Here is a 13160-nt window from a genome sequence, read left to right as displayed (position 1 = left end):
TCGGGCACCGTTTGATTAGTACGGAAACGTAGCGTAATGCATTCACTTGGGGGGAAGAAATTCCCCTGATTTTTCCGAATTAACGAGGTATGTTTTCATGACATTGTACAATTTTATTTCATGAAATCTTTCATGAAAACATATCTTTAATGAAAAATGTAATGAAAACACATCTCGTTCATTCGGAAAAAAAACAGGTTTTTTTTTAGACTTAAGTTAAACTCGACGAACCTTAAAACTGAACAGCGGTGAGGTGCAACGAAGGGAAAGCGGTAGGAACCTTTAATGGCGGAACCAAGGCTCGGCTGCTCCGGAGAACGCCGCTGGACAATGTGGTCCGTCCGTGTTTTTTGTCCGTGTGAAACAGAGAAACAACTCCACGTTTCGATGTGATTAAAGCGAAATGAACTTGATAGCGCCCGGCGTTTTTGAACGGGATACGTGTGAATGCTGGCCCGCTTTCCGGTCGCAGTTCGTGAGATGACAAGTTTTCGCGTTTTAAACGTCCAAAGAATATGTCATTCGTTCAATTCACTGCCAGTAAGAAGCCTTTCCACTGACCCGGAGTCTGGTGGCATCAGGAGGTTCATCGTGGGTCATACCGAGATCGTCGGGGAGCAAAGTTTGACACCAGAGCTCAAGTTAAGATTGTTGACCCCTAACTGCAAGTTTTGGTATGCAAGGCCTGAACTTTGGCCCTTTTCTGACCCATACTGGGCAATATACTGGCCAGGGGGACAAGCACTTACCAGGTATGAAATTTGTCTCACACACACACACACACACACACACACACAGAAAAGCCACCAAAGAAAGTAAAAATAGCCACATTTTATTCTGAATAAGCCATTATCACATAATTGTAATCGTAATTATTTGACCAGATCACTATCTTTTTGTAAAATACAAATTTCATCTCAAAAACATTGGTTTTTTTTCTCTCCAAATTTAGAGGGATTTTAAATCTATGTTTAAACTGTAGAAGGTAAATTACATGGTGAACTATGTGGTTTTCCATCAGATGGGTTGAGGGAAATCAGCCATTTACCAGAATTTTCATGTTGTCGTGTTTGCAACAGTCTATAGTCATAAATGGCTGTGCTACAATTTGTAGAAATGCGTTATATTAAGTTAAGATTTATTCATGCACCTATTATAGTGGCTGGAAATGAACAAAAAAACATAAGACATCAACTTGTTTTGTCGTCACAGATATTTGTTGAATAATCCCAGTGCGTCTCAAGGCAAGAAGGTGCTGGACCTGGGAAGTGGCTGTGGAGCCTCGGCCATGGCTGCTAAACTGTGTGGTGCTCTTCGTGTGGTAGCCAATGACATAGATAGTGGTAAGACATGCACTCACTCCAGTACTGTTCGTAGTGCTGAATTTGATGTCGGTTTCAAAATAACTCTTCATCTAGCATCAGTATGGCCTCATACAATTTCCTATATTTCCTATGCAGTTGCTGCGATTGCCACAAACATAAACTGTGAGCTGAACGGCCTTGAACCCGTTGCCTGTGAAACCGGCAACATGATTGGCTCAGACCCTGACGACTTTGACCTCATTCTTTTGGGAGACATGTTCTACGACGAGGCCCTTGCTGACAGCCTGCACAGCTGGCTGGATCGCTGCATTAACGCTCACGGGACCACAGTCCTTATCGGAGACCCCGGTAGAGCCCCGTTTGAGGAACACGGTATCAAAAGGGCCCTGCATCAAATGGCCCAGTTCGAGCTGCCTGAGTCAGTAAAACAGGAGAACTATGGCCTGACCTGCAGTACGGTATGGTGCTACCGTCCAAAATTGTAGGCACAGTAAAGAAGAAGTCTTACTTTTATAAATTAAGGACTTCACCATGTTGAATAAATGTACTTTAGAATGCATCAGAGACTAGTACTTAATTGGTTATGGTACTTTCTGTATAGCTATTGCTGTGTTTTCAATCTATTATATATAGTCAAGTTCAAAGTTTAATTTCAAAGTAGCCAAGATTGTATAATTGGGTCAATGACATGTGGTTATTTTTTTGGTGTCCGAATCATTAAAATAAACTAGATATGAAGACACATGTTAAATACAAAACATTTCTCTAAATGATGCTCAATTCAAAACCACCTTACACTTTACTTACTTTTATTTTAAGGTCATTAATTTTGAGGGTTTTATCGCTTTAAAGTCAAAAAATGTCAGGCGATGCAACCGTGTTTTAGAGAGTGAAAAGTCCTACAAGGCTTTATTTACGGTTTTAAATAACTATAACCTTTCTATGTGTTGGGCATTCGGAGGATACAATTCACACTGCAGTTCTCTACAAAAGCAACAGGGGGCAGCCTTTCTCCATTCAAAACCCCTTTCGCTGTAGAAGCCGGTTCTGTTCTGTTTATTTTGAATGTTTCCATTTACATTAAATTCAAACAGAAAACTTGGAGCAGAACATTGAAATGACTATTTATTTCTAAGAAAACATGTTAAACAGAATGGCTGTGTCGTGATCTGACTTGTGTGCTCTTCCCTCATCAGCTGTAAACGTCCATGAAATCTGTGACAAATTAATGCGTACCATCATACTTAATTCACTTCATCCCAGTAGGAGATGAGGCTGCAGACCATTTGTCTACGGATAGAGATTTTCTGTCCTTTTTACCACACTGATTTTTTTTTTTTAAATCTTTCTCCCATGGAAGAATTCTTTCTGCACGGCAATTCTCACACTAGATGCGGTTAAACATTAAAAACCTTGTTTAATGGCATTAATGTGGCACAACAAACATTAACAGCAATGAAAACATTGGCGACATCAACTCTAGAAATCATTGTTGAATAAATGAATTTCATAAACCACAGGAAAATTACAGTAACCTTACTTCCACCTTCGTACACACTATGTCGTTTGATTTCGTCGTTCTTTGTCAACTGTCTTTTAATACACTGTCCATGCCATTTCATTGACCTTGCTTTGTTTGAAAATATTTTGCAAGGATCCCAAATTTTATCTGCAAGAAAATAGAGAGGAGCCCCAACAGTTGAAGGTGCACTGTACTGACAGAGAAACGAGGCTAGAACCACAACAGACGTGGCAGGCAGCAAAGGTAAAAAGTCATCTTGTGATATTATCAACTTTAGCGACAGAGCTTTCGTATAATATAATTCATAATAAGTCATAAATCATTATTCTACCTTTTAAAACTTGAGGTTCCATTGTATACTACAGCCAAGTGGCAATGGGTAGAAAAGTGAGTCAGCATCACCACAATAAACGTTATAAGTCAAATACCTTGTTAGTATACATATAGTGCGACTTAAGCCCAGCCTATTGACAGACGATTCCGCATGAATCATTTCGGGATATCTCAATGGTCAATTTGGCACGCTAGACAAATTTGACAATATTCAGTAATGACTCCATGTAATTTAATGTCTGGTATGCAGAACAAGTCCTTCTGTAAGTTCTTAGTAGTGTTTTAGATGTGATGTCAAGCTTAATTGTAATGTGAGGACAATCGCTGAAGATGAACCTTTTAAGTTTGGGACAATTTGTTAAAATGGCTCTCATGGTCTTGTCGGTCATGTTCAGAAATCTTGCCATGTTTAGTTCCTACATTGCATCCAGTGAGCATTTATTAATATGGTAACAACACCCAACATTTCATAATTCAAAAGTTTGCTTCACACCGAATACGACAAATGACAAGAACAAACCGGAAGTCTATTCATTCCTATGGGGAGTCGGATTGCGCACGCAAAAAGCTATTTGGTTTCCCTGACATAATATTTAGTGGTGAAAAACGTATATGCACTTCGTACGATGGCCACTGGGTTGAAGATCCGACTTTCGGATGCGATTACGGATTCGGTGTGAAGCCAGTTTTAATAAGTGTTTAGATAAGTGCTTTCCTACCTGCAAATGATTGTAGCAGAGCCCTGTAACAAGTGCAGTGATGGCCACATCTGTGACCTGCAAATAAAAGTCATGTTGTTAATATGTGTGCCACTACGCACGCACGCACGCATGCACTCACACACACACACACACACACACACACACCTAAATATACAGATGAGGAGGGAGGAGGTTACAGAAAACCCACGCATGAAGTGGGGCAATTCCTCCAAGACAGCCTCTCTAAGCATGTGCGATAAAATGTAAGTTTTCTTGTTTTTTAAGCAAACTGCAGTGCTCAAGCACTTGAAATCAAGGTTAACAGCTGTTTAACGGTTTCCTACATTTTACATGATAATAAATAATGTCTGTTTGTTGTTTGCATTTCTTTTAATTTATTTTACTAACTGCAAATTATTGTTGGGATCCTCTTGCTGCCTGTGGCATTTGAAAAGAGAAAATTCCTGCATTGTAGAAGGTGTTCAACAGTGTGTCAACAATGAGATATCCCAGATGAACTAGCTACTTCAAGGCCAGAGTGATAAGGCTCAGACATCACTATAAAACACTGTTCAGTGACCTGAAATCTTTGGAATTAAAAACTGACTTTCATTCTGAAGACTGTGTTAAAGAGTGAGTTGCTATAAAGATCTACCTTGCCAGAAAATCACCAAAACTACATACTCATAAATGAACCTCGAATCTAGGTGAGAATACAAGTAGCTTTTTTTGTGCTCAAGAGAACTTCGCCACATACTCGTGCAGGTACTCCACAAGATGTTCTAACAGGAGATGTGAGAGTACAATCCTTATACCATCTCAGTGCTCGTTTACATTAGTACCACACCACACAGAGAGTCTTCAAATCTTTAAGAAGATGCAGCAGTCGAGATGAGGTCGAGTATACAAATGGACTTTTTATAACAGAGTAACAGGAAGGCTGAGCAGTTCTGCAGAAAAGCTGATTTCTTCAACAGTGTCATACACTTTTATACCCTTGTACACACTTATTCTTGGGGCTCCCCTTTCAGGATCCGCCTCTGAGGGATCCTGTTTCTGTATTGCCAGCCACCAGTATTTTCAACAGAGCTCCTATTTTTCCTTCTTTCATCATTAGTCTATTTTAATGGTGGTTGACCGCCTGATTTATGATTTCCTGTTTTCCGGAGGCCCCAGCAGCTGTCTCCTCAGTTGTCTTTGCGACATCATTAGGTTTCCCTCCATGGCAATTTGAACATAAACAATAGGCATGCAGATCTAAACGTATACAATATAGGCATGCAGATCTAAAGTTATTCCATATGTTTGGCCTATTGTATCTCAACAGCAATCCCACTGGCGATGAGACGACCAGAGGGGGTGACTGGAAGTGTTATCATGATGTGTTATAAGGGTTTGCTTTACGACCCCTTCTGGGCGTTGTTTATTCAGTCCAAGGAACCATTTGACCAGTCATCCACTGTCCTCATATAAGTTAGCTTTCTTCTGTAAATTCCTAAATATTAGGTTGTGCCGCTGAATCCTATAAGAGACCACTGTAGACAAAGATGTTAGAATTCCTCTGGCATGTTCCCTCGTGTGTCAGACGCCTTCTCTTGAGCACAGTAAAGTTATTTATACTTTTAATGCTCACCGAGATCAGAGGGTTCATTTATTAAAGTAGTAATGTGAATTTCCACCACACCTCGCAGAAAAAGGTCACATAGGTCATAAGGAAAGATCTAACAAACAACATCATCTTGTTTGTATTCCTATGCAACAAGACATTACCCCCTTATCAGATTTGGTTGACCGTGCAGGCAGTAAATTCCCCTTGGACTAATAGACACACACACACACACAGACACACACACACACACACACACACACACTGTTGTGGAAAAAAACGCATCTAACACTTAAACTGAAGAAGAGAAGTTCGAGAGAGTCGAGGTCTGAAGATATAAGACTTTATTATCACTTGCAAGAAGTGACAACAGAATCTGAGTTGGTTTGCCAAAGAACTGCCGAGCCGCTCACGGACTCCTTCTTTTTATTCCTTTCTGTTGGTCCAGAATGTACATCTGTTTTCTCAATAAGAATCCCTTCCTTCCTCCTACACTGTCAGTAGTGCAAAGAACCCATTTGTCTGCAGTCTTTGATGTCAGTTACACTAACAAACCTTACGATGTCATATGGCTCACGGCCAACAAAGCACTTATTCCTGTCTGCTACTTTTGTTTAGACTGAAACACCATGTCTTTGCTGACCCCTGTTTCACGCACACTTACTTCATTCATATAGCATATGGGCAAGATAATGAATGTTCTTTCTTATTTAATGGTAGAATATAATGAACATATTTCTTTTAAATGTACTGGTAAATCTCTCCCATAGGGTCAGAGCTGCTTTGGTGGCACGATGGGGGAGTTACACAAATCAGTGTTTATTAGCGGTGGTTTTAATGTTTAATGTGTCGGCTTCCCTGTCTGTCCTTCGTGCAGAGCAGATGTGTTTTGCTTTGCTATCCGCTCTCTGTTTTGCTCTATGCTTTGCTTCTATTTTCACCGTCTCAGCACCTTTTTCCTGCTGCAACGCAAGAGATAGCAGCTCCATCTAACAATTGGACACTTATTTTACAACTGTTAATAATGGATTACTACCAGCACCAGCTACAGTGGACATGGCTCCCCTCGCTTCAGTAAGATAAAATAATCTAAGCTAATTAGCAGCCAGATGCCCCCCTTCTCTACGGACGACTTCCACAAACTTCTACAGAAGAGCGCAGTGCTGGAAAACAAAAGTCACCGGTTAGAAGTGAACGCAGAAGTGAATGGACTATGTGGGAATGACACCACCTTACCATGGATCCTGTGGACAATTTTTTCATTTTCAAGGACTTCACGCAAAACATATGTAATCAGTTTTGATCAGTGATCTTTATTAATTAAAGTATTATTTTAGTCTCACTGTCTATTATTTATATTATATTATATTAATATTATATAAACATTAATACCAGTGACAGATGAAGTGAACATTGCTCAACTCGTTACAATGGTACCTGTTAAGGGGTGGGATATAATGGGCAGCAAGCAAACAGTCAGTTAATGAAGTTGATGTGTTGGAAGCAGGAAGGGAGCAAGTCTAGCCCGTCTGGTCCGATCCACAGAAGAGCTACTATAGCACAAATTGCTGAAAAAGTTCATGCTGGTTATGATAGAAAGGTGTCATAACACACAGTGCATGGCAGCTTGACCATAGCATAGCCGCTGCATAGCCGCAGACCGGTCAAAGTTCCCATGCTAACCCCTGTCCAGCGGCAAGAAAGTAAAAGGCTACAGGTAAATCTAACGACTGGGCCCCAAACTCTGATTCCGGGTGACTTTGCTCTAAAATATGTAAGAAGCATGGGCAGTAAGAACGCCAAAATACTCAGCTTTCCCAAGAATATGGTCTCTGACATGACAGAAAGGATCGTTACTGTGTTTTCTTTGAGAGTACTATCTCCGTGAACACAAATGTTCAAACAGAGGTAATCACAAAATGGTATTTCATTAAAAACATCAGTGAAATATTGTGGCAGTTTGGGTGGCCTACCACGCGCCACCCAAGTGGCATGTTCAGGGCCTCCAGCACAGAGTCACAGAAGACGGGGGTGGAGAAAAGACACAAGTTTATTGTGGAGAGGGGGCTCAATAGAACAAGCCCCGGAGCAGATGGACAGAGGTCATGGCAGGTCTCCTCTCTCCTGAGTGTATGTGGGGATTTGTTTTACCTGTTGCTCGTTAGACCAACAAACAAGCAACAGGTATGCAGAGACTCTGATCCTGGGTCCCCAGTTACCTAGATCTGGGTCAGGTGTGGCTACTCAAACCACACCATCCCACACCACAATATTTATTCAGGCTTTCTCTTCCACACCCGCCCTCTCATTGGTCTCAAGGGTCAATGAGCTTGTAGATAATCTAAATTCTAAAATTACAATTGTTATTGATGCCATCGCATCTACTAAGGTGGAGGTGGTCTCTGGTAAGAAAAGATCTCCATGGAGAAATGCCAAGCTGATAAGAATAGAATAAAAAGAGTGTTGAAAAGCTGAAGGCAGGTGACATCGATAAAGAGAGACTTTGCATTTATAATTTGAAATTGGGAAATGCAAGGTGTTCCTTCTTCTCTGACATCATCACAAAAAACAATAATAATGTACTTTTGAATTGTTGACAAGTTAACAAACCCTCCTGTGTCCGTAGTCTCTGAACTTTTATCCATCAGGGCATTTCATGAATTTGCCTTCACCGACAAAATTCAGAAAATTAGACATGCAGTCAGTGCCTCCATATCAGGTACAGGATATGTGTTGTCCCTGTGTCCACCAAAACTCAATTCAAATACCATGACACATTTTGATCCCATCAACCATAAAAACTTCGGAGGACATTTTCTTCTTATTTTTCTTTCGGCTGCTCCCATTAGGGGTCACCACAGCATCCTAAATCCTCCCTATGCTGCCTTGATATCCGCCAGCAGGCTTTTCAAATTGCTTGTTGCATGGTTTTAAATTGCATGGCCTCAGATCTTCTACAAATTTTCAACACCTCTCTTCTCTCAAGTTTCTTCCCACAGGCCCTGAAAACAGCCGATATCAAGAAAGATAAACATTTTTTTGAAAAGAACAATCTAGACACCTCATTGATGAGAATTATAGACCTATATCAAATCTCCCGTTTTTCAGTAAAATCATTGAAAAATCTGTTTTTCAACAGCTGAACAATTTCTCGACACTACACAACTGTTTTGATGTCTTCCAGTCAGGATTTTGCCCACACCACAGCAATGATACTGCTCGTGGTAAGGTCTTCAATGACATCCATCTAAACACAGACGGTGACAGAATCTCAGTCTTAGTATTACTGGATCTCAGTGATGCATTTGACACGATTGACCACAACATATTACTAGACCGACTGGAAAACTGGGTGGGACTTTCTGGCACAGTACTATACTGGTTTAAATTCTACTTAGGGACAGGGACTACTTTGTGTCTATAGGTAATTACACATCTAAGCGGACAGAAATGACATGCGGAGTTCCTCAATTCTCCATTCTGGGTCCTCTTCTGTAAGTAGATGTTTAACATCTACATGCTCCCACTGGCTCAGATTATGGAAAACAATAACATATGTTAACATAATTACGCAGACAACACACAAATGTACACATCCATATCACCAGGGGACTATGGTCCAATACAATCACTGAGCAAGTGCATTGAACAAATCAACAAATTTTCTCCAATTAAACAAACACAAAATTGAAGTACCGTAATTTCCGGACTATAAGCCGCTACTTTTTATCCACGCTTTTAACCTCGCGGCTTATCCAATGACGCGGCTAATTTAAGGATTTTTTCCGCTTTCACAAGCTTCATGCCGCCAAAAGACACAAAACACATTATGTCACGGTGCTCAGTTTTTTGGCGGCATGAAGCTTTCATTAGACCAATGAAATTGCCGGCACCCTCATAATGGCAAAGACACAAAGAAATGCATATGATGCAGCTTTCAAGTTGAAGGCGATCAATCTGGCTGTTGGAAAAGAAAGAGCTGCTGCAAGGGAGCTTGGCCTTAATGAGTCAATGATAAGACGTTGGAAACAGCAGCGCAAGGAACTGACTCTGTGCAAAAAGACAACAAAAGCAAAAGAGGGTAGAAAAGCAGATGGTCAAAACTAGAAAATGAGCTCGAAGACTGGGTCAACACACAGAGAGCAGACGGCACGCAATGAAGTTTGAGGATTTTAGAGGTGGACCATCGTGGTGTCTGCCAGTGGGTCCTGACAGCATGGAGCATTGTCAAAAAATCGACTATCATCAACGGGTTTCGAAAGGCTGGACTGCTGCGTGTTGAAGAGGGCAGCATGAGCTCAGCGGGGAATTTGCCTCTGGATGAAAGTGACGAGAGCGACAATGAAAACGATCCAACATCGGATGAAGCAATTCTGAGGCTATTCAACTCTGACACCGAAAGAGATGACTTCAGTGGTTTCAGTGCGCAGGAGGTAGTTTATTTCTTTTTGTTACAAACCGTGTTTCGTTAAAGCCTATTTATTTTTGTTACAAGCCGTGTTTCGTTAAAGCCTGTGTAAAGTTAATTTGTTTCAATGTACCACTAGGCACCTGCGGCTTATAGACATGTGCGGCTTATTTATGTTCAAAATAAATATATTCAGGTGCGCTTAATAGCTTAATAATTACGGTAATTGTTTTGGAGCCAAGGAAGAACAACTAAAAGTCGGTGTCAGCTTTAATTGGTAATATTTAAAAGCACAAACCAAGCCAGAAATCTTAGTTTAGTCATGGACTCGGACCTAAATTTCATCAGCCACATAAAATTATTTATAAAGTCAGCCTACTACCACCTTAAGAATATATTAAGGATTAAAGGGCATATGTCTCAGCAGAATTTGGAACACTTGTCCATGCGTTCATCTTTAATAGACTAGACTACTGTAACGGTGTCTTTACAGGTGTGCCTAAAAGATCGATCAGACAGCTGCAGTTGATTCAGAATGCAGCTGCTCGAGTCGTCACTAAGACCAAGAAAGTAGATCATATCATTTACACTGGCTTCCTGTCTCTCAAAGAATTGATTTAAAAAAATACTACTGTTGGTTTATAAAACACAGAATGGTTTAGGGCCAAAATACATTTCTGATCTTCTGCTACATTATGAACCACTCAGACCTCTCAGGTCGTCTGGGACGGGTCAGCTTTCTGTCCCCAGAGGCAAAAACTAAACATGGAGAAGCAGTGTTCAGTTTTTATGCACCACATATCTAGAACAAACTCCCAGAAAACTGCAGGTCTGCTGCAACTCTCACCTGTTTTAAATCATCATTTTTATGTTTACTGTGTAGTGGAAATTTACTGTGTTAAGGATTGCATAACTGACTGCTATTGTGAGCTAAGGATCTGAGCATGACCGGTTATTTCCAAATAGTACTCCCTTGAGAGAGCCAACTTAGTAAACACCACTATAAATCAGTCAAATTCTTGGAACGATCTGCTTAAGTAAAAAAACACATGAGAGTTTAAAAGACGTCATGTATCCTTGTATTTTTTCAGTCTTGTACGCTGCAGAGACAAACTCAGTTCTTTCTTATAATAAAAGATCTTGAACTAAGGACCTCTTCTCCAGAGTGATTTTTTCCATCACAGCCGCTGCCTTTTACCAAAGTAAATATTCATTTCTTGCACCGCAGTCTCACTTTTACTTGATTTTAAACATTCTATGCATTCTATTTCTTAACTTTATAATGTGTTCTTCGTTTTACAATGTGTTTCTTTTGCACTTTGTCTTGATGCTTCTGATGCTTTATTTTAAGCACGTTGAATTTCCTTGTTGTTGAAATGTGAATGTAGTTTCGCTACCCAGGTTCTAACAAGGACGCGTCGACACAGTTGTAGCGGTGAAGGGGTGCCAGCATGGCGGGTTTTATTAATACCAGTTCCAGTCAGAGAAAAAAACGCTCAAGTGCAGAACGGTCAACAAAACTGAAAACTTTCAAGATGGGCTCGGACTTGGATCTCTCGAGAGGGGAAGCCAAAAATTGAGCAGTCCCTAACCGGTCAAGTAGCTTGTTGACCCGCGGCATTGGGTACGAGTGAAATTTTTACACCTCGTTCACCTTCTGGTAGTCTATACAAAACCGGACTGTCCAATCGGGCTTGTTAACTAGTACGATGGGGCTACAGTAGTCACTAATAGAATACTCTACTATCCCCATTTCCAGCATTCAATTCTGCCTGCACAATTCTGCATTTGTGCTCTGGCAGTCGGGTTTGTACTTTCACCCCCGGGGTTGTCTCTATGTGGTGGTGTATGAGAGAAGTGCAGGCTGGCATTGAAGAGAATACATCAGCAAACCGTTGCTGTAAGGCGGCCACGTCTGCCGCCTGGCCCAGCGAGAGATGGTCATAGAGAAGGGCCGGGGTCTCATTGGTAGCTTTTGGAACCTCCGGGCCCAACTTGTCTCTCCCGATCACCGAGGTGGCCAGAGAGACGGACGCCCCCTCCCTCCGCACCTTTTAGAGGTTGAGGTGATACACCTGAGTCGCCCCTCACCTGTCAGTCTGTTCGACCTCATAATCCACCTCCCAGACTTGCCATGCGACAACAAAGTGTCCTTGTCACCTGGCGAGTAATTTAGAGTAAGATGTTGGGAGTAAAACTAGCACCCTGTCTCCTGGTGAAAAAGGTTCCACTCACACCCCATTGTCATACAGCTGCCGCTGCCGTTCCTGGGCCTGGAGCAAATTCTCACGTGATAGATGGCCCAGCATGTGGAGTTTTGCTCGCAGGTGCAGAACATACTGAAATTAATTCTTACTGGTGCTAGGCCCTTCCTCCCAGTTTTATTTAATAAGGTCCAGCACCCCCCGGGATCTCCTTCCAAAGAGGAGTTCAAAGGGAGAGAACCCCATGGAGGCCTGGGTGCAACCATTTATCCCAATTATGGCTATCATCGTGCACAAACTTACAAACCATGTTCTTCAGTGTCTTATTGAACTGCTTCACCAGGCCATCGGTCTGGGGGTGGTACACGCGGGTTGATGCCCAATTGCTCATAAAGTTCCTGAAGTGTGCGTGACATAAAGGATGTGCCTTGGTCGGTCAGGATTTCTTTCAGGATCCCGATCTGGGAGATGACCTGAAATAGCGCTTGTGCAACACTTTTTGCAGAAATATTGCGCAACGGCATTTCTTCGGGGTATAGGGTTGGGTAGTCCACCAGAACCAACACAAAGCGATAGCCATGTGCACTGCGGTCTAACGGCCCAATGAGATCCATGCCCAGCCTTTCAAACGGAACCTCCACTAAGGTGAGGGGCCTCAACGGTGCTTTTGAAGTGGCCGACGGGGTTCACCAGCTGACACTTGACTTGACTTAACTTGCCTTGCCTTGCCTTACTGTGAACATTTGCACATTCCTGCACAAACTGTACAGCTCTTTATTCTAAAAACAGACATCGTTTACATTTTTCTTAGATGTTTTACATATTCTTATATAGTTTGCATATTTCTTTCTTATTCTTCTATTTTGCATTTATGTCTCTTGACCTGCAGTACTTGTATTTTAATTTCTCATTGTCTCTTGCTATGTTTATTGCTATTGTTATGCACCAAAAACTAAGACAAATTCTTTGTTTGTGTAAACTTACTTGGCAAGTAAGACTATTAAAGTTCAAGTTCAGTTCAAGTTCAAGAGATTATTTGTCACATACATACACATACGGTC

At 41.4% G+C, this 13160-nt stretch overlaps 1 protein-coding gene across 1 annotated transcript; it reads left to right on the top strand.

Annotated features, from left to right (window-relative positions):
* Positions 1 to 366: 366 nt before the first annotated feature.
* etfbkmt (electron transfer flavoprotein subunit beta lysine methyltransferase) lies at positions 367 to 3981 on the top strand. Its single transcript, XM_080002183.1, has 3 exons — positions 367 to 752; positions 1213 to 1343; positions 1461 to 3981. The coding sequence occupies exons 1-3, from the start codon at positions 448 to 450 to the stop codon at positions 1808 to 1810; spliced, it is 786 nt and encodes a 261-aa protein (XP_079858309.1). The 5' UTR covers positions 367 to 447; the 3' UTR covers positions 1811 to 3981.
* Positions 3982 to 13160: the final 9179 nt, after the last annotated feature.

This window comes from Zeus faber, assembly GCF_960531495.2.
Source record: "Zeus faber genome assembly, chromosome: 6".
NCBI classification, from domain to species: domain Eukaryota; kingdom Metazoa; phylum Chordata; class Actinopteri; order Zeiformes; family Zeidae; genus Zeus; species Zeus faber.
The sequence above is the reverse complement of the archived record's forward strand: the minus strand, read 5'-3'. Positions and strand labels throughout refer to the sequence as shown.